The sequence below is a fragment of the Eschrichtius robustus genome, chromosome 10 (genome assembly GCF_028021215.1).
Source record: "Eschrichtius robustus isolate mEscRob2 chromosome 10, mEscRob2.pri, whole genome shotgun sequence".
In the NCBI taxonomy this organism is placed as follows: Eukaryota; Metazoa; Chordata; class Mammalia; order Artiodactyla; family Eschrichtiidae; genus Eschrichtius; species Eschrichtius robustus.
The window spans coordinates 20,630,723-20,657,921 of record NC_090833.1 but is presented as its reverse complement, the minus strand read 5'-3'; the positions used below and the strand labels follow the sequence as shown (position 1 = coordinate 20,657,921).

Genomic DNA, 27,199 nt, shown 5'->3' with positions numbered 1-27,199 from the left:
TAACTAACTTGTAGAAATAGCATCAATATAAATTTCAAGGGAGAAATAAGAAACAAATATATTGAATAGCTTTGTCTTTCATACAAATATAAATGTGAGAGACAGGAAAAAAAAAAAAGCGATGTTTCTGCTGTGGAGAAGGAAAAAGCCACTGGACCTAATGATCGTTGGGGTTTTGTATCTATCTGTGAAATATGATTTGAAGCAGTTACGTAACCTAGAGGTAATACAGTGTCATAGCTGAAATCATGGAGATAACAGCAGTGTTCCTTCATAGGATTTAAGAGTTAATACTTGAAACCATTTAGAACAGTGCCAGGAACACAGCAGGGACTCAATAAATGTTTGGAGTTGTTGAGCATCTAGTATGTATGGGGTGCCCAGCAGAGCCATGGGAAGCTCTCACTGTGGTTGAAGAGCTGCAGCGCCCCTGCTTGTTAATGAGCAGCATCTACTGGTCATCCAAGGTGACACAGGATCCCATATTTATAAGGGTCTGGCTCAGTCCACACCCCAAGAACTGTATAGAGCATGGTCAGTGGTCCTCCCCAAAAGCACACTTACAAACAAGAAGGATGAAAGAGGAGTCATCACTTTTAACAGGAATTTTTATTTATACAAAGCATTATAATTTTCTCAATATTCTTCATTCACTTATCAACAAACTTTCCACTGTATTCATTTAACAAATTAACAGTGTCACACTACATTTCACTACCTTTCAACCTCCAAGCACTCAATTTAGAGACGAACAAAAAAGTGCTCGAAGCACCAAATGGAAAGAGAAGAAAACTAGGAAGGGTCAACAGAGATACTTCAGAAGCAGTTAAAGGGGATGGGTTAGGGGAGGAATTAGATTCCTGAGCACCATCAGATTTCCCTTATGGTTCAGAAAGGTTTACAAAATCATTTTTAAAAGACATGAGATTAGAACTAGGGAATCAGAGGAAACCACACTTTGGGATATTAAGCAGGTCATCCAAGTTCCTGGATTGGGAGACGTGAGAGAAAGAGGGACAGAGAAAGTGGGAATGGGGAGCAGAGGAGAGGCAGAACAGAGACAGAAGGTGAGCACAGTGGGAGAAAGTTGTGCCTAGAAGAAATAAAGTCTGGAACTTGTCATGAATTGGAATAATGAAAAGCCAAGTCACTAGTCTAGGAGATGGACTACAAGAAGAGAAAGCCTGGAATTTTATACCTTCCAGGAGGTGACAACAAATCCTGAAGCTCTACAGTCGCAGGCAGTGAGGTGCATTTAAGACTAAACCATCTGTTTTACAAGAGTAAGACACTGGCAACCTTGCTTGACTAATTCTACTCTGTTGATTTAAAAGCGTTATGTGCCAAGAACATAGCCACCCAAGCAGGTAACATGCCTATAGGCAATACAGAAGGGGTCCAAGCCAAGTGGCTCTGTAGAAACCAAACTTCAATTAATGTTACTGTCAAGTGAGGAGACAATAGAACAGATTTCATTGTTCTCTCGAACCCTTATAGTAATTTCCTAAAGCTAAGCCATTCTGATCACCTGAAATAAGCTAGTATTACCAAATACTGTACAATCAAATAGGCTGACCATGATCAAACCCCTATTTTTCCTGAGCCTTGACTGCCTTTATGATCTGGAACACAGTCGGCAGCATGGAAGTTATTATTACTTTTTTTGGGGGGTGGGGAGGGAACTGGGGATCAACAACTGCCTAACTATACGTGTAAGTAAACAAGAGAGATCAAATTGACCCATTAAATTAGCTGTTCAGAATCTCTCTTGCCAAAAAGTCATAACCTTGAGACTGATTAAGCAAAACAGGATTCCGCTACTCAGATGCTCCGAGTCTGGGAAGTGCTGGTTTTCATGATAATTCAGTTTTTATTTCGATCTTCTGCCTAAGACTACTCTGTCCAGCACGAAAAAGCTTCACACAAACGTGTACGGCGTTTCAGAGTGGTACCTTCCGAGCTGCGTCTCCCCATCCTCTTCAGTTGTCCACTTCCTCCTCTTCATTCTGTTCTTCTTCCTCCAGCCTTTCCTCATCTTCATCGTTGTCCTCATCCCTGCCCTTGTCTTGCTCTTCCGAATCTGTTTTTTTGTCTTTGTCCTTCTTCTTTTGCTCTGAAGCTTCCTTCTTGCCTTTTTGCTCCCTCCTGTAAGCTGTAAGGATGAAGGGGAGGGAGTTAGGAGGCAAGGCTGAACCAGACTGCAGCAGCTAACTCCACTGCATAACTGGAAAAGCTGAGGCACAGAAGGAAAAATAACCCGCCCAGCACCACAAAACAGTTACGCGGTGGTGCCTGCCATCGGAGTCGCATCCAATACTTGCTTACCAGACTTAAAGGCACCCAAGCTGATAAAGACTCAGGGCCAGGTGAGCAGGTCACACAGGATGAACATCTACTTGGATGAGAAAACGAAAGGGTAGTTACCTTCCAGAGCTTCTTTTAACGGGGTCACGAACCGCTGAAACTCCATCTCCTCCATGGCGGAGAGCACATCGCTGGCATTCAGTGTCTTGCGTTTCCCTTTCATCGCGAAGTTGTTGGCACTGAAAGAAGAAAGATTAAGGGCTGTCAGATGCCCTCTTGCCGCGTACGGAGTGGGTGGGAAAAGGAGCACCCAGAAGTGGCATGAGAAAGCCTGCATGCATGGATTTTTGTGACACGGTAAGTCCCTCCCTTACCGGTACAAAAGGGTTAAAGCAAAGTTACTGTTGTCTTATTTTGTTTCAGAGATTGCAAGCCCTGGACGAGGGCTCTGAACCTCCCTCCACTGAGGTAGAACATAATTAACTGGGGTGTGCGGGCTCCAGGCCACGAACTCCGAACCGGGGTGGGGGGGGGTGACTCTTTACGCCTCCCTTATGCCCAGCTAAGCTCCGGCGAGCTCTGTCCGCCTCACCAGGATGTGGCGTACAGCACGAAGACGCTGGCGGCGCGGGAGATGGCGCTCCGGGCCTCCTTGGAGATGCTGACACCGTCCGGGAGCTGTGAGAAAAGCGGGGGTGAGCAAACCTACCGGCCCAGGACCTGTTTTCCCCTGCCCGCTCGTCCGCCCCTGGCCCATCCGCCAGCCGGAGCTCCTCACCGCCTCCTTGATGATCCTGGTGATGACGGCATTGGGCAGGTTTAGGTCCTCGGGCCTCTCCGCCATTGCCGCGGCCGGGGCCCGGGCCTCGGACCTCCTCTTCAGGCAGCTACGGCGTCCGGACTTCCCGCGTCGCCACGGTCTGACCCAACGAGGCTTCCGTCGCGCCCCGCGTTGCCCACACAGTGTCCCACAGTTCCCCGCGCGCCATAACCTCTCTCCTCCTCCAGCCCCGCTTCCGCCTCCAGTGGCCGGTGCTTCCGAGCTTTCCACGCTGCCATGGTTTTGGCTCGAGGGGCTTCCGTCCGGCCTCACCGGCACCTGGCGTCCCTTCCCAGGCTCGTTTCCCTGCTTCACGCCACCACCATATCTGGAACTTGCTTAGCAAATGAAGTATGGCTCACTGGGCTTTCCGTCCCTTTCCCATAGTGCTCTGCGCCGCTGCCTGGCGACGTCGCCGCCTGGTGGCTGGCGTGGGAGACGGAGGCGTGGACTGAGCTGGCGGGGCGGGGCTCCTCCCGATGAGAGGCTGGGCCCATCGTTCACTTCACCGCGCGTCGAAGAGTGGCGTTTTTCTGTGGGATTAGGCCGCTTGGCTTCTGCTTTGGTTTCGCGGAAGCGCGGCCGTCCGAGGCCGCATTCTCCCACTTCCCTTTTCCGGAACGAAGCGGGAAATCTTTTTTCAACTCTGCCGGCGCGAATGGCTACCTCTAATCTTTTTAGCCCTCTCGACTTTGTAGTAATGGAATTAAGAATAACTGTTACCTAAAATTTTTTTTTAACGCAGACTACTTTGCCAGCACAGTGCTAGGGCTGGCGACATAGAGATGGGCATGACTAGACCTCGGGGCTCAATTCGGGCTGGTCAGGTAACAAAAGGGCAACACGCAGCCGGTTGTAAGAATAATGTAACATTATATTCGCATTCAAAAACAAACCCTCTTACAATTGTATTTGCTTTTTAGTTCATCGAATTGTTCATAGTGCGTCTTTCCTAGTAAAAAAACATTTCCATGGTTTTGCAGTGGCTTTTTTTAAAAAATTTTTATTTATTTATTTATTTTTGGCTGTGTTGGGTCTTCGTTTCTGTGCGAGGGCTTTCTCTAGTTGTGGCGAGCGGGGGCCACTCTTCATCGTGGTGCGCGGGCCTCTCACTCTCGCGGCCTCTCTTGTTGCGGAGCACAGGCTCCAGACGCGCAGGCTCAGTAGTTGTGGCTCACAGGCTTAGTTGCTCCGCGGCATTTGGGATCTTCCCAGACCAGGGCCCAAACCCGTGTCCCCTGCATTGGCAGGCAGATTCTCAACCACTGCGCCACCAGGGAAGCCCGCTTTTTAAAAAAAAAAAAATTATTTTATTTTATTTATTTTTGGCTGCGTTGGGTCTTAATTGCTGCGCGTGGGCTTTCTCTAGTTGTGGTTCTCTTGTTGCGGAGCACGAGTGTGGGCTCCAGTAGTTGTGGCTCATGGGCTCTAGAGCTCAGGCTCAGTAGTTGTGGCGCACAGGCTTAGTTGCTCTGCGGCATGTGAGATCTTCCATGACCAGGGCTCGAACCCTTGTCCCCTGTATTGGCAGGCGGATTCTTAACCACTGCACCACCAGGGAAGTCCTTGCAGTGGCTTTTTAAGTTCTACCATTTTCCTATTACATTTGTAGCAATTGTCCTCACTCCCGCAAAGCAGAAATGCTTTTTTTTCTTGAAATCTGCTGTCTCAGGTCACCCTTAGTTTTCCTGTTTTTGACAGAGATATGAACACGGAGAAATATTTCCCTATTATAAAAAAAACAACAGCAAATGGGATGATAAATGGCAACTGAAACTGCTTCAGTTAGAGATTATAGGGTTTGGTGGGAGAACTGTCCACTTGGCTAGAATACACCTGGTTTAAAGATGTCAGGAAGTGCTCAGCTCCAGCCAGTTGCTATCTAGTTGGAATTGGGCCCCTGTGTTGTTAGATATTTTAATCTTTAAGAGGAGCCAGCAATCTGGACATTATGGACTATTTCCATCTTTGCGTAATGGCTCAAAGTGCAGGCCAAACAAAACAAATCATAGGCCAGGTTCAATCCCAGGCGAATAGTTTGCTATCTTTGGTTTAAACTATAAGCTCTTTAGAACAGGGACTTATTTTGTTCTTTATTGTTCTCTATGCCCATAACAGTTCCCCTCACATATTTGGTAGTCAATAAATGTGTTGAGTAAAAGAAAAAAGAAATGGACACTGTCCTTAAAAAGTTATTAGGGATCAAGTGGTAGTGATTGCCTAAAACATTTCTAGAGAGAGAAAGATAACATTTATTGAACACCTGTTATATATCATACATAAAAGTACATTATCTTATTTAATGCTTCTATGATGCTACTTAGGGATTTCCCCTTCCCTACTTTATATGAGGAAACAGGCTGAGGGAGGTGAAGTAACTTGCCCAAGAGCATACAGCCAGTAAATGAAAAGCCAGTGGCTTCTGATGCGACTGTGGGTCGACTGATTTGCTGTTTGAGCAAACCCGTTCATTTCTGGTGGGTATTTTAGCCGCCTGTGTGAGAACTGGAGCATACTGAAAATTGAAGCATCTTTTCCAAAAGTTTGAGCCATCTAAAGTACTTCTGCGCCTCAGCCGTCGCTCAGTATCCACAGAGGATTGGTTCCAGGAGCCCCTGTGTATAACAAAATCTGAGGATACTCAAGTCCTATGTACATTAATTATAATTTGATAAGGCTTTTTGGAGATGGTGGCATCTTCTCCCTAATGATTAATGAAGGGGAAAAGGAAAGGATGCTAATATTTATTTTGAACTATATGCCAGAACTTTTAATGTCCATTAATTAATTGTTGTGGTGACCCTGTGAAATAGACTTATCCTCATTTTGCAGCTGAGGAGACTGAAGCTCAGATTGGTTAAATATCAGGTCACTCAGTTATTATTTTAAATGGTCAGTTAGGAGACCTTCTGGAGTCAGTCTGAACCCAAACTCTTATCACTCTACTCCATGCTGAGATTATTTTATACTTGCTTGTTACCCAATTCCTAATTATCCTGTGACCACCATTTATCTATATGGTTCAATAGAAATATTTCATGCTTTGAGTGCAACTTAATATCTGGACTGCGTGGCTAATGTATAGTATTCCCTAATTATGTGGTGATTGTTTTTCCAGAGGGCTAGAAAGCTGCAAGATTGGCTTTTGTCCTAAAGCATTTGTAGCTATGGACTTGCCAGATAAAAGCCAGTGGGATGAAACTACCTGTGACCTGGCTGTTTGTCAGCACCCACAATGCTGGGCAACTCTCCGCCGAATTGAGAGCGGCCACCCTCGAATTCTGGACTCCTCCCGCAGATCTCCTCTGGATGCTGAAGGTGAATTAGCCAGCCCTGTCTCCTTCCTTACAAGATCCTTGAATTGTTTCTGTTTGGCTCCCTTTTGACATGTTACATGTTTTCCTCTGGTCTGGTCTTTCAGACAGACTCCCAGTGCTCACCATTGTAAACATGGCAGATTCCTGCTTCCAGGCCAAGAGACTTGCTTGTGGTCATTTATCAGGATTTACCTTCCCCAAGGCTCACTCTTTATTGTCTCAACGTTCAAAGTTTTACTCCAAATTTCAACGCAGGTAAATTATCATGGAATCTTCCTTAAAGGGCTTACGACCTCAAAATTCTGGGTTAACTTCCTTTGCCCATGTAGTAGACTTTGAGAAAGCTAGATTAAAAACAAAACATTAATGGGAATTCCCTGGTGGTCCAGTGGTTAGGACTCGGCGCTTTCACTGCTGTGGCCGGGGTTCAATTCCTGGTCGGGGAGGTAAGATTCCGCAAGCTGCATGGCGTGGCAAAAAACAAACAAACAAACAAAAAAAACCTCACTTAAAGGAGTGATGAATAGTCAGTGGGAAACAGAAAGAAAGTATTTTTTTTTTTAAACTAATTGTTGAGAACACTAGTGCTTTTTTTTTTTTTAAATGAAAGCTTCTTTCTTTCTTTATTTTTGGCTGTGTTGGGTCTTCTGTGCAAGGGCTTTCTCTAGTTGCGGCGAGCGGGGGCCACTCTTCATCGCGGTGCGCGGGCCTCTCACTGTCGCGGCCTCTCTTGTTGCGGAGCACAAGCTCCAGACGCACAGGCTCAGTAGTTGTGGCTCACGGGCCTAGTTGCTCTGCGGCATTTGGGATCTTCCCAGACCAGGGCTTGAACCCGTGTGCCCGGCCTTGGCAGGCAGATTCTCAACCACTGCGCCACCAGGGAAGACCTTTTTTTTTGTTTTTAATAGAAATTTATTTATTTATTTATTTTTGGTTGCATTGGGTCTTCGTTGCTATGTGCGGGCTTTTCTCTGGTTGCGGCGAGCGGGGGCTACTCTTCGTTGCGGTGCATGGGCTTCTCATTGCGGTGGCTTCTCTTGTTGTGGAGCACGGGCTCTAGGCATGCAGGGTTCAGTAATTGTGGCACACGGGCTCAGTAGTTGTGGCTCGTGGGCTCTAGAGTGCAGGCTCAGTAGTTGTGGCTCACGGGCTTAGTTGCTCCACGGCATGTGGGATCTTCCCGGACCAGGGCTCGAACCTGTGTCCCCTGCATTGGCAGGCAGATTCTTAAGCACTGCGCCACCAGGGAAGTCCAAGAAAGTATTCTTATTTGTCTTGTAGGAGTTGGTTAAAAAGGGGGGGCGGTGTATTAGTTTTCTAGGGTTACCATAAAACATGTACTATAGACTGTGGGTTAAACAACAGAAATTTATTTTCTCACAGTTCTAAAGGCTAGAAGTCCAAGATTAAGGTATTGGCAGAGTTGTTTTCTTCTGAGCCCTCTCTCCTTGGCTTGTAGGTGGCCATCTTCTCCCTTTGTCTTAACATTGTCTTCCTTCTGTGTGTCTGTGTCCTGATCTCTTCCTACAAGCACACCAGTCATATTGGATTAGGGCCCACCTATATGACCTCATTTTACCTTAATTATCTCTTTAAACACCCTATCTCCAAATACAGTCAAATTCCTTTCTTTTAAACAAAGATTTTTAAAATATTTATTTATTTATTTATTTATTTATTTTGGCTGCGCCGGGTCTTAGTTGTGGCACACGGGATCTTCGTTGCAGCACACGGACTTGTTTAGTTGTGGCATGCGGACTCTTGGTTGCGCCATGCATGCAGGATCTAGTTCCCCGACCAGGGATTGAACCTGGGCCCCCTGCATTATGAGCTCGGAGTCTTACCCACTGGACCACAGGGAGGTCCCCAAATACAGTCAAATTCTGAGATACTGGGGGTTAGGACTTCAACATAAGAATTTTGGGGAACACAATTCAACTCATAACAGGGAGTATCTCATCAGCTTCTGTGGGTCTTGAGAAAACTGTGTCCATATACACTGTTTTTCTTATCTTTTATTTTTAAGTATGAAATTATTTGTAAGCTCTCGAAGGCAGAAGCAGTGGTTTCCTTTTGAATCTCCTATAGAGTCTAGGCACCCAGTTAGAGCTTGCTGATGTTGGAAGCTAAGGGACGCGTGTCTGTGGAAAACGTAGACTTAAAATTCAAAGGCCCTGTTGCCTGGAATCAAAACACTAATGAGGGCCCTTATAGTGGTTTCTTTTTCCTGTTTGATTTAAGCAGCCCTTGATGATTTCTGTTAGGCTAAAAGGTAGTATAGGAGAGGGTAGGACTACTTTCTGGTTTTCTGAGACTTGAACGCTGAGAAAATGGTGGCTTCTTGCAGTCAGGGCCTGTCAAAGCAGACTATGACATCATTTGCTTAGTTGCTCATTGAATTCAGAAATATATCTTAGCGGGGCCACTTTGTTGTGCGCTGGGGATACGACGGTAAACAAGATACGGTCTTTACCTCCAAGGGACTTTCAGCCTAGTTGGGGAGACAAAGAACCATTCTGTGTGATGTGTGTGGTGAGAGAAGTGCCCCCTTGGTATGTGGGAGCACACAGGTAGGGCTCCTAGCCCAGGGCACTGTCTTCTGTACAGATGGTATCTGTGCCTAGACCTGAAAGCAGAGCAGCCTAGTAAAGTGGGGCTTATAAGTGGGTAATGCATGGGAAGAGAGTTCTAGACTATAGCACATGCAAAGGCCTGGAGGCAAGAGGAAACTGTTTACGTATCAGGAAAGTAGCTCATTGTGTCTAGAACAGAGAGCAGGAATGGTCAGAGATGAGGCTGGGGAGCTGGAGTAAAAAGTAGGGGCCTGTGTCTCGGAGGACTTGATAAATCAGGCCAAGGAGTTAGGTCTTTATCTTACACCTCTTTGCAATATTCATTCATTTATACATTTAACATGTTTTTTAAAAAAATAAAATAGCAAATGATATGAAAATGTAAAGGGTTGATATTCTTTTTTTTTTACTGTGGTAAATATACATAACATAAAATTTACCATTTTAACCATTTTTAAGTGTACAGTTCAGTAGCATCAAGTACACTCACAGTCTTGTGCAACCATCGCCACTATCCACTTCTAGAACTTTTTCATCATCTCAAACAGAAACTCTGTGCCCATTAAACAATAACTCCCTTTTCCCTCCTCCCTGTGGCCCCTGGTAATCTCTATTCAATTTTTTTGTCTCTATGCATTTGCCTATTCTAGGTACCTCATATAAATGGAGTCATACAATGTTTGTCCTTTTGTGTCTCGCTTATTTCATCTTGCATAATGTTTTCAGGCTTCATTCATGTTGTCACATTTTTCAGAATTTCATTCCTTTTTAAGGTTGAAAAATAGTCCATTGTATGTCCGTGCCACATTTTGTTTATTTAGCATGTTTTTGAACATCTACATCAAAGTTACTTAATAAATTTTTATTGATGGTGATGTAACTATCTGTAGTTGGAGAGAGAAGCACATAGGCTATGAATTCAGTTTGATGTAACAAATAGTTGTGAAGTGTTTGCAGTGTGCAATGTCTGGAAGCTGTTCCAGGAAAAACAAACAAAACTTAAGGCGATGCTGAGACCCTACATTCATTTGGTAGGAATTAAGCCCAAGGGTTTCTGTAGATAAGTAGGAGGCTTTTCCTCATAGCACTAATTTTATCATTCCAGTAAGTCTTTTGTGACTCTGTTTCATGTTTGGAAACTCTCATTTTTTAGGCCTTGGAAGGATTTACCTGACAGAGACTTAATATGCCGTACTAACAGATCTCCCAAAGTAAGTCACAGATTAAAAAAGGTACTTCCTCAGCATTTTCTCTTTACTAGTGGGAATAAAATATTTGCCTTTATTTAACATTCAGGATGACTATAATCTGAAGATCACTAATGAAGATGAAGATCACTAATATTGGGCCCTTACTATGTGCTAGGCTCTGTGCTAATGCCTTTACATGTTATACTGTTTCTAGAAATCCCAGACACAGTGGGATTGATTTGTGGCAGTTTGGCATAGGTGAGAATTTCCTACCTCTGTCCTGCATAGAGCATGTTCAGCTACTAAGTAAACACTGTCATCTCATAATACAGGGAAATTAGAATGCCGGAATGTCAGATCTAAAATAAGCCTCAAGATCGTCTACACTCATGACTTTCAGAGTTTTTTTAGCTATGACCTATGGTAAGAGATACACTTTACAACAAAATATCATGGAACAATCTTTACCCTAACTATGAGTGATAGACTCTGAAATTTTCTATCCTATTCTATTTCATTTTAGAACAGTGTAGGCTGTGATTCACAAAATTTGATTTCATGACCTATGAATAAGTTGCAAATGCAGTTTGAAGAATATTGCTGTGGTCTATCTCATATATCTTACAGTTGAGGAAACTGAGGCCCAGATAGGAAGTGATTTGCTGAAGCACAGCTAGTTAGGAGAAGAGCTAAATTTTAAGAAGGAAAAAACCCTTCTACTTGTCTACAATAGAAATTTACTATTTTTTGCAGTCCTACTGGATGCCTTATATTTTTTTCCATAAGATCCTTCACTTTTCATGTGGTGGAGAGTGTAAGGGACCAAGAGAGGGTAGATGGGTTTGAAAAGATGAATGAACAAATCACTTACCTCTTTGACCTCTTCAGAATGAGAGGGTTAGATTCAATTAGTTTTAAGTTAATTGTCTGGGATAATACACGCGCATAGTTCTGAATTCAAAATGCATAAAGGGGTTTATGGTGCAAAAAAGGTCTTCTCTGTTCCCCCAAGCCAGTTAGTTCCTTTTCATGGGGACAACCTTATTTTTAATAGTTTTTCTTTTTCCCTGCCTGAATCCTGCCAGGGGTATAGACTAGATGATTTATAAGATTTCCTTATAAATCTAGGATCCTAAATAGTGAAATGTGAAAAAATTTATGACTTTAACTTTTATGTAGTTGCTTATAACTGCAGACAGGCTGTAAAAGTAGAAAACTTGCTTCTGCCTCTATCGGTTCTCTCCCTGCTCCCAGACTGTGTTGTTTTATCTTCAGGGGATCTAAGTCTCTGGAGTGCAGTGGGCAGAATGAGTAGTGTTCCCTTAGGTAAGCCCCAAGGTATCCTCTTATGAGGTGGGGTTGGGAGTTGCTAAATGCTACCCTAATGTGGCAGGGAGGCAGGGGAGACTATACACTTACCAGTGCTCACTCTTGCAGAGTACCTTTACTGATACCTAGTTTCTTGGAGGAATAGTATGAAGATATTTTGGGGATGGGAAATGTTTTTTTCTTACCATCTTCTGAACCACCATACCTTTTGGTTAGCATGATGATTCAGTCCTTATCCTGGTACTGAATACCATTAGGAGTGGGTAACTTCAAGCCATACACAGGCTTTATATCTTTCTCTTAGCTATCAGTGCTAAATTTGAATGAGACACAACTTCCTTGTCCTCAAGATGTAGGAAATACGGATGTAATCTGGATCCCAGAGAAGCATACGAGGTGAGTATCATGTCGAGAACTTGGGAGTCTTCAACTCTTGTGTTCTACAAATGCCTATCGTCCTCTGCAGACCTTCTCTCTGTGACCTCGTTTTTTTTTTCTTTTTTTAAAATTAATTAATTAATTAATTTTTGGCTGTATTGGGTCTTCGTTGCTGCGTGTGGGCTTTCTCTAGTTGCGGCGAGCAGGGGCTACTCTTCGTTGCGGTGCGTGGGCTTCTCAGTGCAGTGGCTTCACTTGTTGCGGAGCATGGGCTCTAGAGCACAGGCTCAGAAGTTGTGGCACACGGGCTTAGTTGCTCCACGGCATGTGGGATCTTTCCGGACCAGGGATCGAACCCGTGTCCCTTGCATTGGCAGGTGGATTCTTAACCACTGTGCCACCAGGGAAGTCCCCTGTGACCTTGCTTTTAGCTACCTCATTGCAAGAAGCAGGAGGTCAAGCAGAGCAGAAGGCTGTGGTCTCTTGTATTTGCCTCTTGCTACACTGGAATTCTTGTTAGTACACTTTGAGATTCATGCTTTGGGAGTTTTCTACGTAAAATTCTACCTGACAGTAAATAGCATACAAGATAGGGCCCAATGTATTTATGAGGTTTGATTAAGAAACAAATGCCTTCTAACTATCAGTTTTTCTTATTAGCCATCAGCAACTAGTAAAGTTTTCAGTGAAGCCTGTGAATCTTTGGTCTCAACCCTAAGGACTAGCACACTGGTACAAAATGAATAGCATATATATAGAACTTGTATACAAAGCAAGTGTGACGAAGATCATTTGTCGAAGGTCCAAAGGCTTGCTAATATTGACAATCATTGGAAGAAATTGGTTTTCCTTTCGTGACTGCTGAGGCTTTCAGATTCTTTTTGAGTGACTGTTTAGAGATGATGAAACTTTATTTTCTTTAAAAAAATCCTGTGAATGCTTCTTTATATATGCATTTTGTGTGTGAATATATATGGTGTAAACAAAAAACCCCTAAGGATTTATTTCCTTTCACGTAAAAGAAGCCCAGAGTTGGGTGGGCCAGGGCTAGTATGTCAGCTCCATGAGGTAATCAGAAGCCAGAGCTCCTTCTAGCTTTTTGGGTCATCATCCTTAGCCCATGGCTTCCATCTTCTTAGGTGCTTTCTAGGGGCTTTCAAAGTCTAAGTTGACTGCTAGAGCTTCAGCCATCATATCTGTGTTCCAGGCAAGAAGGAGGAGGGAGATGACAGAGCAAAAAATATTTGAGCACCTCTGTGCTAAGCAGTGGAATTCAGTGGAGAACTAAATACTTTGTCCCTTCCTCCTGCAGTCTTATGGTGGTGGTGGGATTCAGACATTATAGACATCGCTGCACCTAAGTATATAATTACTAGTTTGGATGAATACTATGAAAGTAAGTAACTGGATTGTATGAGAGAACGGTGGGGAACCTAGTTCAGATGTGAGGGCGAGGTGGGGGTGGGGTTCTTGTTTTTAGCAGCCTCTGGGAAGCAGGCACCCCTGGCTTCCCAGCCAGCCGTCCTAGAGTACTGAATGGAGGATGGAAATCTTCATGGTCGTCATTCATACATATCCCTGATGTTTCTGTTTAAGATGTTTGGGAATAAGTTGTGGTTATTCTTATTTCAAGTCCAGCTGAGAAGAAGCATATTATTCGCAGCCAGGATGGGGAGATGAAAAGAAAGAAATCTACAGGGGTAAGTTTGCTGTTTTGGCCAAACCTTCATGATATTACTCTGCAGAGTTTATTTTTGTTTTCCTTTCAGGTATCTTCCCCCTCCCCCCATTCTCTCTTTAAATGAACAAAATCTGCCAAAGAAAACCCCTCTTAAGGAAGGAATAATTACCAAACCATCTTCTACTCTGAGACTCATTTCCCCTACCTCCTCCTTGTAGGAAGGTAAAAGAACACCTTGAAGAGATGTTAGGAGGAACTGTTGGGTATTCAGAGGGAATTTTTGGTTGATTAAAAGCTAATTTTCATTGTGATGGGAATAGAATGTCAACAGACTAGAAGTTATAATGGACCTGTGCTTCTAATTCTAATTCTGCCATTTATTGGATAAATGTAGCCTTGGGTAAGTCACAGAGCTGGCAGGTTGCTATGTCCAGGAGAATAGTGTCTTGGCCCATTTTGTTTGTTGCTGAATCCCCAGCCCTAGCCCTGTGCCTGGCACATAGTTGGCCAATAAGTATTTGTTCAGAACCTTTTGGGGAAAAAAATGACACAAAACAGCTAATCCCCATATTATCTGAATTCAACAGTAGGGTTGGAGAGCCAGATTAGGAAAAATGTGGTGGGTCTGGTAGTGTAGAGGAGGCGAGGATGCTGGAGTAGGTCTGGAAACAAGAGTTTCCCATGGCACCGTTGTACTGGGAGGCTGGAATGCTGATGGGACGAAGTGGCATTGAAAAGAGTGCTTCAGGGAGTTCTTTCCATCATTTCTCTTCCAGAAACACAAGTCATCTCGGGACCCACAAACACAGTTGGGACCTCCAGGGATGATTGTGCCTCCTCCCTCCCCAGTACACTTGTTTGAACAACTAAGTTCAGAATGCGTACCTTTATGGAACCAGTATAACATGTTACCTCAGGATCTACTGAAGGAGTAAGTAGCACGTAAGCCTGTGGGAGAGCCAGAGCATCTTCTTTTCTTCAGAAGCTGAGAGGGGTCTAAGCAGTGTGCTCTTTCTGAGGAGGGAGGGGAGAAAACTGCCACTCTACTTGGTCACTGAGTTCTCGGACTTATCAGTGTGCAGTGATGACAGTAATCACCCCCATTTATTAAGTACTTGCCATCTGCCAGGCCCTGTGCACACTGCATATCTTCTCTCCTTTAAACCTCCACTGGGAGGTGGACACGCTCTTCTTTCTGTAGATGAGTTACGGGTAAGTGGGAGGCAGAATGGATATGTGGTTTGGAGCGAGACAACCTTTGAATTTTGTATTGAAATTTACCGCCTTTGTGAATTTTGACTATTTAGTTAGCATCTTTAATCTTCATTTTCCTCATTTGCAAAATGAGGATAATAATACCTGTCCTTACGGTGTGGTAAGGATTCAGTGGTATAAAACACATGAGCCTGACATATAGTAAACACTTAATCCATTCAGCTACAATTATCATACTTGCATCTCAAAGCCATTACCAAACGAGCACCTGTTGGTACAGGCCTTTGAAGGCCCAGAGTGGACATGTCTTCAAATGTGGAGCCTTTTCACCTCTTTCTCCTCAGCCAAGAAGAGCTGTTGCCGACTTTCTGCTGTCTCTGTTCCCTGCAGCCTCTTGCTGGATAAAGGGAAAACCGTACCTTATCTGGAGATGCAGACACAGCTGACCATGATGAGAAAGAAACCTCCCCTGGAAAAGAGCCGACCTGACAGTGCCATTTCTGCTAAGATGTATTTATCTGTACACTGCCTCACCCCGCAAGTAAGAGCCAGGGAACCTCAGAGGAAGATGTCTGTATGCAAGTCCAAACTCATCTCTCCTCAAGGCTGGAGGAGTTAACGTTCTATTTCTTCTTTCTCTTCTATCCTTCCACTCTGGATCCAGGCCCCATAGAAGGGCTGGGCTGTATGTAGGTGAAAGCAAATGTACAGGGAGAGGTTTAAGGAGAGCAGCGTTCTCTATTTCTTCTGCATTTTGCTTCCCACACCTTTCCTCTCTCCAGAGCCCCTGGTACAATGCTGCACACATTGGCTTCTCAAAAAATGTTTGTTGACTAGATGGATGAATGCATTTGGGGATACATTTTGGGAAAGGGAAAGACCTACAGTAGAGCTGTTCTTCTTCTTCTTTTTTTTTCTCTAGAGACCAGCATTGAGATATCCTGAACATTTGAAGAAACTATATTATAACCTGACAACAGAAGGTAGGTTTTTCTGGTGCTGCTAGATCTCCAGGTACCATTCCCCGTCAGCCCACATTTCTGATACTTGATCTTGGTCCCATGTTTGTGGCCACAGTCTTATAGGGTCACATGTAGAACTCAGAAAACTGCAGCTTCAAAAAGCACCCCCTCCCGGCTTGGTCCTGACCAGAGAGAGAGTGTCACCATTGGGTAGCGGAGCACAGCAAGCAGCCCTGTGGAAGGGTGGGAGCTGTCAGGGAGAAGAGGATTGAGCTGGCTCTCTGGTCACCAGGTTACAGGAAGCAGCAGCGGCAGCAGCAGGGGAAGGTGAAGACAGCTACTAGGAAACAGGTAGAGTGGCAGCGAGGGGACCCCTAGGACCTGCTGGGATTGGAGCAAGTGGGTGAAGCCTGGAGCAGGAAGGGATGTATGAGAGATGGGATTCTCCCTGTTGTCTGCTGGTTGTAGATACAAAGTTCCTGTATGGTTATAGATACTAACTTCCTTCCTTTAAACCCTTTTTGAAAAGGTTTCTTCACTTCCAAAAGTCCTAATTCAGTTCCCCCTCATGTGGGTTTCAGGAGGCTAAAAAGAAATCCAAGAGTGAACCAGGGAGCCACAACACCTCGCATAAACGTTCAGGTGCCATGGTTTATGACCCACGCTGTGGTAAGGAGAATGTATGGGTTTGGGAGTGACAGAATCCCAGGACCTAGCTGAGGACAGGAGAAGCTGAACATGTTTGTCATTTGAGGACCTGCCTTTATCAGGCGCTCGGAGTTCCCCTTGGAACGCTTTGGTTTGGCTGGTCTACCATGTATCATCCTTCCATCAAATATTTACTAAGCAAGCGAGCTGGGCCAGATGTCTGCTTCACATGGGGATTTGAGAGATGACCATGAACGTGAGTCAGAGTCACTTTCCGCTCAGGTCCTACTTTAGAAAAGGCAGCAGTTTGAGGATGAAGAGCTAGCCCAGGTTATTGAAGAGAAGAGCCCTGAGGGCTCATCGGCCAGTAAGGCAGGGAAGAGACAGGGTCCCTCACCAGAGGGCCATGAGAGTTCTAAGGAAGCAGAGTCAGCCGCTTCTCAGCCATAGGTTAAAAGTCTCAGGAAGCTCACACTATCTAGCCCCATCCAGCAGTCAGGGGGCTAATTCTTGACAGGCGATCCTTTTCCTGTGGTGTTCATGCCAGAGATAAGAGATTCCTCTTTTTGGAGTTCTTATCATGTCTGAGCTGAAGGATATATTTGCCCTGGTCCCTCTGACGTTTCTCAGCTTGAGTGCAGAATGGGAGAAAGAATCCCCCTAAACCTTGGAAGATTTTTCTGCCTTAAATAGACTGGACATTGCTGTCTGTAATGTGAAAATAACTGTTTAATCATCAGAATTCACTCTGCAACCCTGGGGCACTGAGGGCTCGGGTAAGATGTTTCCTGAGAAGGATGCTGTTCTTGGTTTATCTCCCATCCCACTGAGCTCTCTGATACCTAAAGTGTCTTCTAACCTGAAGATCTAAGAAGGCTCCTGACCTTCACATGGGAGGTAGACAGAACTGGGGCAGAGGTACTTGTCCAAGGTTAGCCCTGCATCCAGGGTGATCGCCAGTCCCCTGAGTTTCATTCTGGTGCCTTCTGTTCCTCTTCCTGATGCCTCCAATAGGAGCAGCTTTGCTTGGATGACTGGGGGGCCCTTTGAATTGTGTTCTTAGAGCGGTGGCTTGTCTTCCTTGAGCTGAGAAAGGCCTCATGCAAGAGATGATTTTTTGTTTCTTTTTTTAAAAAATTTTTTAGGCCGCGCTGTGTGGCATGCAGGATCTTAGTGCCCCAACCAGGGATCGAACCCGTGCCCCCTGCCCTAGGAGCATGGAGTCTTAACCACTGGACTGCCAGGGAAGTCCTGAGGTTATTTTTGCATTGGATCTTGAATATGTGTGAGAGTTTTCCCAGTATGGACGAGAATTCCTGGAAACAGGAATAGGCTGGGTAAAGGCATCTTGGAGGAGCATGGCTGCAGGGAGGAGCACTGAGCAGTCTGACGTGGCTGTGGGGTCAGGTATTTAAGGGAGAGAGGTAAATCAGGCCGAAGAGCCTGCTGAGATGTTTGATCTTTATCCTCAGTGGTGGTCAGTGATGCTCTACCTTCACGGTGCCCTGAAATCAATTGAGGAGCTTTTAAAACCCTAAAACCCAGGCTGCACCCCAGACCTATCAAATCAGAGTTTCTGGTGTTAGTATCCAGGCCTCGGTGGTTTTTAGAATGCCCCAGTGCTTCCAGTGTGTAGGCTAAGGTGAGGACTAGTTCTGTTAGGGAGCCAACACACGTGCCGAGCAAGGGAGTTCCTTGATTAGCGTTCCCTTTTACCATCATACCTCTGGTGGCAGATTGGAAGATGTTCATTTAAAGAAAGGGAAACTGAGAAAGGAAAGAATAAGTGCATTTAGGGACTATTTGGGGAAACATCTGATACAAAAGAATCATAGATCTAGAGTTTTTTTGGGAGGGAGGATGTTCATTTTCAGAAGCCAATATAGGTACGTAGGGATGGCACAGAAAGTAAGAGCAGTGTTCATAGACTGAACAGGTAGACTTAGGGGTTCTTTTGCTGCTATGATGTACAGGCACCTGCCCCTTAGGTTTCATGGAGGAATCCTGGATATTTTAATACAGACTTTATCTTAATCACTAATTCTGTAATAGGTGTGGTCACAGTCCCAGGTGAACAGAATCACACGTAGAACTCAGAGGGCTTAACTCCCTTTTACCTGCCTCTAAGGTTCTGTATTGTCCTGGATGGGGAGTCACCTGTAGACTAGAGATCAACTAGAAGTTCAACAATGGGATATGAAATACCAATAAGAAGAGAACTGCATTGATTTTGTGGTCACTAGGTCACAGAACTCTACCAGGTCGGGAAAGTGACAAAACACAGCAGCAGCAGATGAAGATAGAAGGCCCCACTTTGAAACAGGTGAGAGTGTCTGAGTGCCATTGTGCTAGGGCTGTTTCAGTTGTCTGTCACTGTATAACAAACCACCCCAAAGCAGAACCGTAGTGGTTTGCTATTTCTCATGGTTCTGTGGGTTGACTGGACAGTTTTTCTGGTCTTGCTTAAGGTCACTCATGCAGCTGCATTCAGCTGGAGGCTGGGTTGGGGCTCTTGGCCAAATTGTCTTAGTTCTCTTCTATGAGGCCTCTCCATGTGGCTAGTTTGGGCTTCTTGACAGCATAGTAATCTCATGAAAGCACTTTCCTAGGGATGGGCCTGGAACTGGAACAGTATCACTTCTGCCACATTTTATTTGTCAAAAAAATCACAAGTCTAGTCCAGCTTCAAGAGGAGAGGAAATCAACTCCATCTCTTGATGGAAAGAACAGCATGCACATACAGGAATGCGAGGGATTGTTGGCAGCCACCTTTGGAGGCAGTCTACCCTTAGTTGACAGCTGGAAATGGGGGAAAACTGGGTTCTGCCTTCATCTGGTCAGCCTGGAGGTCAAAGAATGCGTGACACAAGCGTCTCTCTTCAATCTCAGGAGGTGGCATTTTGTCCTGTCTTAGATACTATTTTCTCCAAGAAAAGCATGTTTTAGAAAAGCCCTTTGTTTCCTAAAGTCCTGATTCAAGTTTCCTTACACGTATGAATTTCAGGATTCCACAGAGAGACCACAGATGGACTGCACTAAGAAAATCCTGGATTCCTTCCCCGGTAGGAAGAGTAAGATACTGGGGTGGAGGAACCTTAGTAAGTGACTGAGGACAGGGAGAGCTGAACCTGTGCTGACCAGGATGGTTCACCTCCCTGGAGGGCAGAGCTCTCATCCCTCAGAAGGGTCCTAAAGATATTCCAGCCCTTCCTTTCTGTCTTGATTTTTCAGTTAGTTGGGAGAAGGCTACAGGTGCAATTAATGGCTGGGTCTTTTTTTAGGTCCTGAATTTTCCACAATAGAATGCACTAACAAGGACATCAGGACTCAGGTGGAGATTTTGCTGGAAGCCCAAGAGAGGACCCCAAACAGTACTTCTAGAACAGGCTGGAACCCTGAGCTCAAACTGCTGAGGATTCTTCAGGCCACTGATGAAGAGGACGAGGAGAACCAACCCTCTGGGGCACAGAGTGAAGAGTCTCTGGAAGCATAGGCGGAAGGCATCATGGGGCAGCCTTATTCCAGAGCAGGATGCTTGGATTCCTGAGGACAGTGACCTTGGACATAAGGGCAGGAAGGAGAGGGGACTTCTACTTCCTGGAGCCTCTGCCGGGGTCTGACCTTAGGGATTCTGTTTTCTTCATTCACTTCTACTTGCTTCTAAAATAAGCGAGGGAGAAAAAGCCCCACCCCTTTCTAACTTAGACCTTTTCTCTTCCATTAGGTCCAGGATAATTTTAGTGATTAAATACAGCTGCTGCTTATCAAAAGACTCATTTCTCTGTTTCTGGGTCACTTTTATCTCCTCTCTGAAACTGAAAGGTTTCTAGTTACAGGAAGATGAATTTGGCCTGTGGGAACCCCTACTGTGTTGCTTTTCCTCTTATTCCCTGGAAATGGTTTATTTTGAGGATGGCATCTGCATCATTATCAAATAACATTCATTGTGCTGTGTGTTATGTGTAGTATTCTTTGTGTGGTAGAGGACTCATATTAACCTAAAAGAGTCTAAGGATCCAGTTCCTAAGTTACTGAGTCTGCAGGAAAATTCCAGTGATGTTCATAAAGACAGAATTTCAGAGTCTCAGGGTTGCTTGTACTTGGTTTTTGGAAGGATTTCTAAAAATGTTTTTGTCCTTAAACTTTTTAGTACAGAAAAATTTCAAAATTACGTAAAAGAGAATAATATAAGGAAACTCTCATGTACCCATACTAAAAGAGAATAATATAAGGAGACTCTCATGTACCCAGTATCTTAGATTTGGGTAATAAAAGCCTGGGCCCCATGCCCCATGAGTTGAGGTAAGGGCAATTGGGGCCCCAGTATTCTCAGCAGCTCTGTACCCAAGGTAGAGCTTCCCTCCCACAATTAGGGGCTGGGTGGTAGAAGAGAGACTCCGCCTATGGGCTGTACTCACAGAACTTAGTCTCAGCGACAGGTAGCTAGGGGCAGGATGAGAAATGATGACATTCTGTTCCTCCTGGAAAGTAGCCCTCTGACTTGGAACTAGAGAGCGAGGGAACCCTGCATCCTTGGGCGCAGCCGTCTGGAGTCGAGTTGTCCCAGTGAAGTGGGGGAAAAGGGCGGGGGAGTGGGCCTAGGGTCACATACCGTAGACTCTTGGAGTTCTTACCGAGGTTTTGTAGATTTTCTTGAACAAGCGTTTCTTCATTTGTTGTATGCACTTAGAGCCATTTCCAGAGACTTAAATAAATTCAAATAATTTTCATTAGTTTCACTGGAGAGCTGTTTGTGGAGCTCCTTGCACTGTGAGGCAAGAAGTGGAATTCTGGACTGGGCCTGTGAACTTTTTGTAAAGAGGAACTTACCCCTCATCAATTAATTTGGTTACCCTAAGTACAGTTCGTACAAGAAAGGCAGATTAAATGTTCTACCCTTTTTTAACATTGTCTCAAAACAGACCAAATTAGAAAGCTAAAACTGCTGCCTGTCCATTCTTCATCTTTCCCAAGCCAAATCAAAATTATATGACATCATTTGTGTTACTAGACTGAACTATATTTAGCTGAATCTTCATGGTGAGAGGAATCCAAGAGGCTTATATAGGCTGTTTTTCTGAAAATAATTATTTCTCAAATGTACATTACATTGCAGAATGACTCCTGTGCGCTAACTTAAAAATTTACAACTTTTTCCACTTCTTCTTAGCCTACCCTTAGACCTGTCCTCCCGAGCAAACCCGATTTCCAATGGGCACTAGTGGGGTTGAGGATGGGCAGGGCTTAGCTTTAATTTGCTCATTTTATCTGAAGACTTAGAGAAGGTCTAACTATAGTAAAGCAACTCCCAGAAATTGGCACATTCGTTTAAGTCGTGATGATTAGTACAGAGTTACCTTTTGAATCATGACATATTTTGAGTGAGAAGGTATTTGCTATCTGAATACTGGCCTTTGCTTCTATTTTCAAAGAGAGAAAAAATATTGTAGGCTGAAACTTGTTTCACCTTTGTTATGCCAGTCCCTCAAATTTGGATAATCATAAACAGAATTTAGGGAAATATCTACATACCACATTACAGTTTTCAAGGCACTTTATACCCACTATCTTGATTGGTTCTCTGGCCAACTCTATAGGTAGCTGTGGATTGTCTCTGTTTTATAGTTTAAGAAACTCAGGCTCAGAATAAAGGGCTGATGATAGCCCATTTGGAGCCTTTGGGTGAATTAGAAAAAAGGGACCCTTTAAGACACTTTACTACTATCTGCTAAAAAATTATTTCAATGAATATACAAATCTACGGTGATTGCAATTTGAGCAACACCCCTAGTGTTGGTCCACTGCACAACAGTACCTGCTGGCCTTGCTGGAGAGGTTAAGTAATTTGCCAGAAATCAAAGGCCAGCAAGTGAAGGGGGTTGGGCTTAGAACCTGAGCCCTTGTCTGTTCCAGTGTGTTCTGATGCCTCTCTGATTCCCTCTCTTTATGCACAGCTGACAATCAGAAAGGAAGGATGAGGCCCTGTAGAAAAGAATTGACTGATGGGGAGGAGCCCTCATGAACCCTTTGTTTCAGCCTCCCAATGTTCTGAGAGAGAAGGAGCCAGGTAACTGTTGCTAACTGCCGTTTCCCCACCATCTGGGCCATAGGAATCAGGAGAATCGAGGCCTAATAGCCAGGAGGCTCCAGCCAGAATCGCTTGAAGATCTGCTTTACACACTTGAGCAGACAGGACGACTTAAGACTTGGTCTGTTGGAATACTGTCCGGGGAGCCTTTTGTTCCCAAGAAACTAGAGTCTGTTTTTGTTGTTGTTGTTGTTGTTCTTTTCTACTTTCTTTGTGATCTCTACTAGGGGTAGGCCACTTTATTTGCTCACCTTGGTTTTCTGAGCATACTTCCCAATGACACCTGGCCCAGTTTGACCTGTGTGCATAAGCAGAGTCAGTGAAAGCATCTTCAGACATTCTGTGCCCACACTCTCATCCTTGCAGAGCCAGCTGTCTTTTGTTTTGCTCTTGGTCCTGACATCTGGGGTAACAGATTCTGTTCTTCATTGTTTTTGGATTACAGAAAGCTCCCTTTGGAGGGCGGGAGTCAGGGTTTTCATTCGCCGTGGCAGTGACCCTTAAAAAAATCAGTGTATTCAAATGTGCCTAAAGGAATTGTTCGCTAAATTAAGGACAGAAATGCCTCTCGCTTTTAGATTAAAATGATTAGAGGTTCTTTGGAATCTAGAAGAATGTGGGAGAAAAAAATTGTAAATTTTCAATTGCCATAAGGTACTAAGGTATGAAATTAATTTGCTCGTCTGTTTATACATTTATTTAAAAAATGTTAAGTACTTATTATATGTTAGAGGATCAACCCCTAGATTATCTTGATAGAAAAGGAAATGTTCTGCAGAGATGGTGGGGAGTCATTCATAGGAATATAGCTAGAAGTTTCACTGGAGCAAATGGTAAAGTTGTTTGAGACCACTAGGTGGTGATATTACATTATGAAAATGATATTCTTCTAAGACTGGAGGCCTCTGGTTGTTTCTGAGACCGTCTGTATACACAGCCAAAGAGACTTCTTTGTGAGTAAACGGAGGAAAAGCTACATTTCAACCTTTACATAAGTGATCTAATTTAAGTGCTCAAGGGGACTGGAATCTCCTGGAGGGATTGGGCTGTGTCTGTTGTGTCACGCTTATCGCCCCAGCTTATAGCTCCAGCATGTAGTAGGCGCTCAGTAAATGAGTGAATGAATGAATGAATGAGTCTTTGAACAATTTAGATTCTCATTAGAAGAACCATTTCAAGAGTGTGGAAAATTCTGGAACATGCACAGAGGCCTAGGATTTGGGGAAGTTGGGGGCTATTGATGGTCCTGACAGATCATCAGCTGGGCAGAGACTCAGGGAGGCAGCATTTGGGAAGGTAGAAACATCAAAAGCTATCTGAGGCTCCTATATTGCTTTGTGTCTCCTAAATTTATCTTGATGAGATTTCACCTGTTTAATATAGGGAGGGTGTAAACCAACAAATTCGGATTTTTTTCTTGCATCTGTATTACTTCTAATGATGGCTCTGCCTTGGAAAGGATCTCCAAAAATAACTTACTCTTCTCTGCCTCTCATTCATTGGTACAGTTGTTCATTCAGTAATTTATTTGTTGTTCATTCATTCAGTCCACAAATATTAATTGAGCACCTATTATGTGCAAAGCACTGGTCTAGGCTGTGTGATCATCTCTGACATTCTCCTATCATGGCCCCTTTGAGTTCAGGGAATCACCAAATCCTGTTAGCTGTAGAATCCAAATTTATGCTCCTCTCTGTTCCTCCTGCTCTTACCCTAGTCCAGGCCTCCATCTTCTTTCACCTGGGTCACTGCATCAACCCCTGATCTTTACTGCTCCCATCCATTCTCCCATCTTTCCAATGTGCAAATATGGTCACGTTACTCCTTTCCTTAAAACGCTCCCTTGGGGACTTCCCTGGTGGCACAGTGGTTAAGAATCTGCCTGCCAATGCAGGGGACATGGGTTCGATCCCTAGTCCGGGAAGATCCCACATGCTGTGGAGCAACTAAGCCCATGCACCACAACTACTGAGCCTGCGTGCCACAACTACTGAAGTCCACGCACCTGGAGCCTGTGCTCCGCAACAAGAGAAGACACCACAATGAGAAGCCTGCGCACCGTAACAAAGAGTAGCCCACGCTCGCCACAACTAGAGAAAGCCTGCGTGCGGCAACGAAGACCCAAAAGCAGCCAAAAATAAATAAATAAATAAAATAATTTAAAAAAACCTACCAAACAAAAAAACTCTCCCTTGCCCTCAGGGTCAAACCCAACCTCTTTTGCTTGTTTTACAAGCCTTACAAGATAGGGCTGTGACCTGGTTGGGCCCTACTTGTTTTCCTTAGCCCCAATTCCCCCAACTCTCACCTCGTTCTGTGTGCTCCAGTCATGACTTTTTCTTTTGGTTCTTTTAATAAGCCCTGTCCTCTCTTACCTTCAGACTTTTTCTTCCCCCATACTCTTCCTTTAACCTATAAAATTCTTTTCTTCCTCCTTCTGCCTGGCGACTTTCTACTCATTCTTTAGATCTCAGCTTGTGTGTTATTATTTTGGGGAGCTTTTTCTGAGCACTGTCATGGTGAGGTTCCACTCTTTCCCCTTTCCTCTCATACCCTTTCCTCACAGCTTGTCCGTTGCCACCCTCCACTGCCAGACTATCAGTTCTGTGATTGGCATCTGTCTTCACTGCATATCTTTACCACCTGGTTGACTGCCTGGCACATTGTAAATGCTCAATGACATATGCTGAATGAGTGAATGAATAAAAAACACAGTGACATATCTCCTCCTTTGGGGTACATTTGATGTAGCAGTGTGAGTTGAGTGGTACAAAGAAGGAGCTATAGTGGTAAGAAGGAAGGGGTACTTTGGGTGCTACCATCTGAGGCTGAATTAAGTTTTGGCAAGTGGAGATGTTTGTGGAGGTGGCCTTTAGGTAGGGGGAAGTGGGAAAAGTTTGGGGGATAGGCAGGGGGTGTAGTGTTCCTGTCTGGGAAGAGTGGAATGTAGGACTGGAGATGACTTGTGACTAGATAGTTTAGGGCCTTGAATGCCAGCCTGGAGAGAGTGGACTCTATCTGATAACACTGATGGCTTTTGAACAGAGGAGTGATAGAACGAAATCAGTGCTTTAGAAAATGTTAATCTAATGTCAGTGAAACAAGAATTGGAGAGAGACCAGCTCTGTGTCATAGGAGACTGTCATAGAAGTCAAGATGGGAGGTGACCAGGGCTTGGATCATGTACGTGGCAATAAGAATGGAGACAAAGGGAAGTTGTGCAGAGGAAGAATTAAGAAGCTGGAAAGTGGAAAGAAAGAGTGAGGGAGAGGGAGGAGTCAAAGAATTTTCAGCCTGACAGTGAGGTGCTGTCATCAGAAATTGTGAAGTTATAAGGAAGAACCAGTTTGAGGGAAGATAAAGGAATTCGTTCATCAAACCTTTCAGTGGAGTTCTAGCTATCTATGCTTTTCACTTACGGAAATTCAGTCAGTGTGTGGGGCTAAAACATGAAGCACAAGTGCGAGGGAGTGACAGACTATAATGCAGCTGGTGGGGGCTGTTCTGGCTCTGCACTCAGTGAAAATACATCCCGGAGGGAGTGCAAGACGGAGAAGGTGAATTTGCCGTTCCCCTTTTGATTCACAATACCATGTGCATTTTATGGGTGACTGAGGGCTTATTTGAGGGTAATTTTGACTATTCACAGTCTATGCTTTATATGCTGATTTAGATCTGAATTCCCTGGCAAGATTTGCCTTTTTAAAATGTGTGCCAGACTAGGCTGGGCAGTAGCAGCTACTAAGAAGACACATCTCAGTCACTGCATGAGAGTTGTTCACAGTTAGCTGGGTAGAAAGATATGAAAGCAGACAATTAGGGCTACAGTCTAGGTGAGCTGTCGGGGAGAGGGTGGGTGCGGAGAGGAAGGAGATTTTTGGTTAGTGTGTCAAAGCAGAGGTGGACCTGGGCCCTGGCGATGCAGAGAGATCCAGGAGTCAGATCAGAACAGGTAGCTGAGAGTAAAAATAGGAGTGAATGAGATCTCAGAGGGGGAGAATATTGAGGAAGGAGGGAGACTGAAGGGCACAACTGGGTAGCATACTCTCACTAGGAGGCAGGAAGAGCCATAAAATAGAGGAATTTTCAGAGAAGTGGGAGGAAAACTAAGGCAAGGGGGATGAGGACTGAGAAGAGGCAAATGATATTCAGAATATGGAAGTCAATGATGACCTCTGAGTGAACAGTTTCAGTAAGTGGTGGGAGCAGAAAAAGGGGTCCAAGAGTGATTGGTAAGAATCTGGAAGCAAAAGGAATACATGTCACTGCTCTCAGTTACAGTTCCAGTTAAACCAACCCAGATATATTCCCTAGTTCCCAAGGAAATTCCCTTGGAGAATGTTCGGGATCTCTAGATGCCATGACCTCTGTCCCTGTATGATCTGCTACTGTCCACTGGAAGACAGTTCATCATCACATTACATTGATCCAGAAAAAGGCTTTGGTCTACATAAGCTTTATATTCAAGCTTGAGTGTCATCCATCTGAGCCACAGATCTCAGCTGTGGTGGTTGCATTTTATACTAAATATATCCATATTATTTTCTTCCATAAGTAGAATCCACATTCCCACCTGACTGCAAATGCTAAGTTGCTAATAACTTCCCTGGAGTTTGCTTCTTGCAATTACCTCATCAGAATTTAGACAAGGCAACATATAACAATTTATTCCAGGATGCAGGGAGCTCTGGGTG

The 27,199-nt window shown here is 44.4% G+C and overlaps 2 protein-coding genes across 7 annotated transcripts; one reads left to right on the top strand and one right to left on the bottom strand.

Annotated features, from left to right (window-relative positions):
* Positions 1–594: 594 nt before the first annotated feature.
* POLE3 (DNA polymerase epsilon 3, accessory subunit) lies at positions 595–3,481 on the bottom strand. Its single transcript, XM_068553073.1, has 4 exons — positions 3,083–3,481; positions 2,897–2,982; positions 2,425–2,543; positions 595–2,152 (listed from the first exon to the last, which is right to left on the bottom strand). Exons 1-4 carry the CDS (start codon positions 3,146–3,148, stop codon positions 1,980–1,982), a joined length of 444 nt encoding a protein of 147 aa, XP_068409174.1. The 5' UTR covers positions 3,149–3,481; the 3' UTR covers positions 595–1,979.
* C10H9orf43 (chromosome 10 C9orf43 homolog) lies at positions 3,303–21,018 on the top strand. Of its 6 annotated transcripts, none has more exons than XM_068553069.1 (14): positions 3,303–3,475; positions 6,243–6,442; positions 6,546–6,696; positions 10,168–10,225; positions 11,838–11,929; positions 13,545–13,611; positions 14,369–14,523; positions 15,198–15,348; positions 15,730–15,790; positions 16,062–16,120; positions 16,351–16,411; positions 18,661–18,740; positions 19,422–19,488; positions 19,699–21,018. In XM_068553069.1, the coding sequence occupies exons 1-14, from the start codon at positions 3,471–3,473 to the stop codon at positions 19,908–19,910; spliced, it is 1,419 nt and encodes a 472-aa protein (XP_068409170.1). In that variant the 5' UTR covers positions 3,303–3,470; the 3' UTR covers positions 19,911–21,018. The 6 variants fall into 6 exon arrangements, with proteins under 6 accessions (XP_068409170.1, XP_068409167.1, XP_068409168.1 ...); XM_068553066.1 differs by having other exon boundaries at positions 16,351–16,438; XM_068553067.1 differs by having other exon boundaries at positions 16,351–16,438; positions 19,422–19,479; positions 19,699–21,017.
* The last annotated feature ends 6,181 nt before the right edge of the window (positions 21,019–27,199 follow it).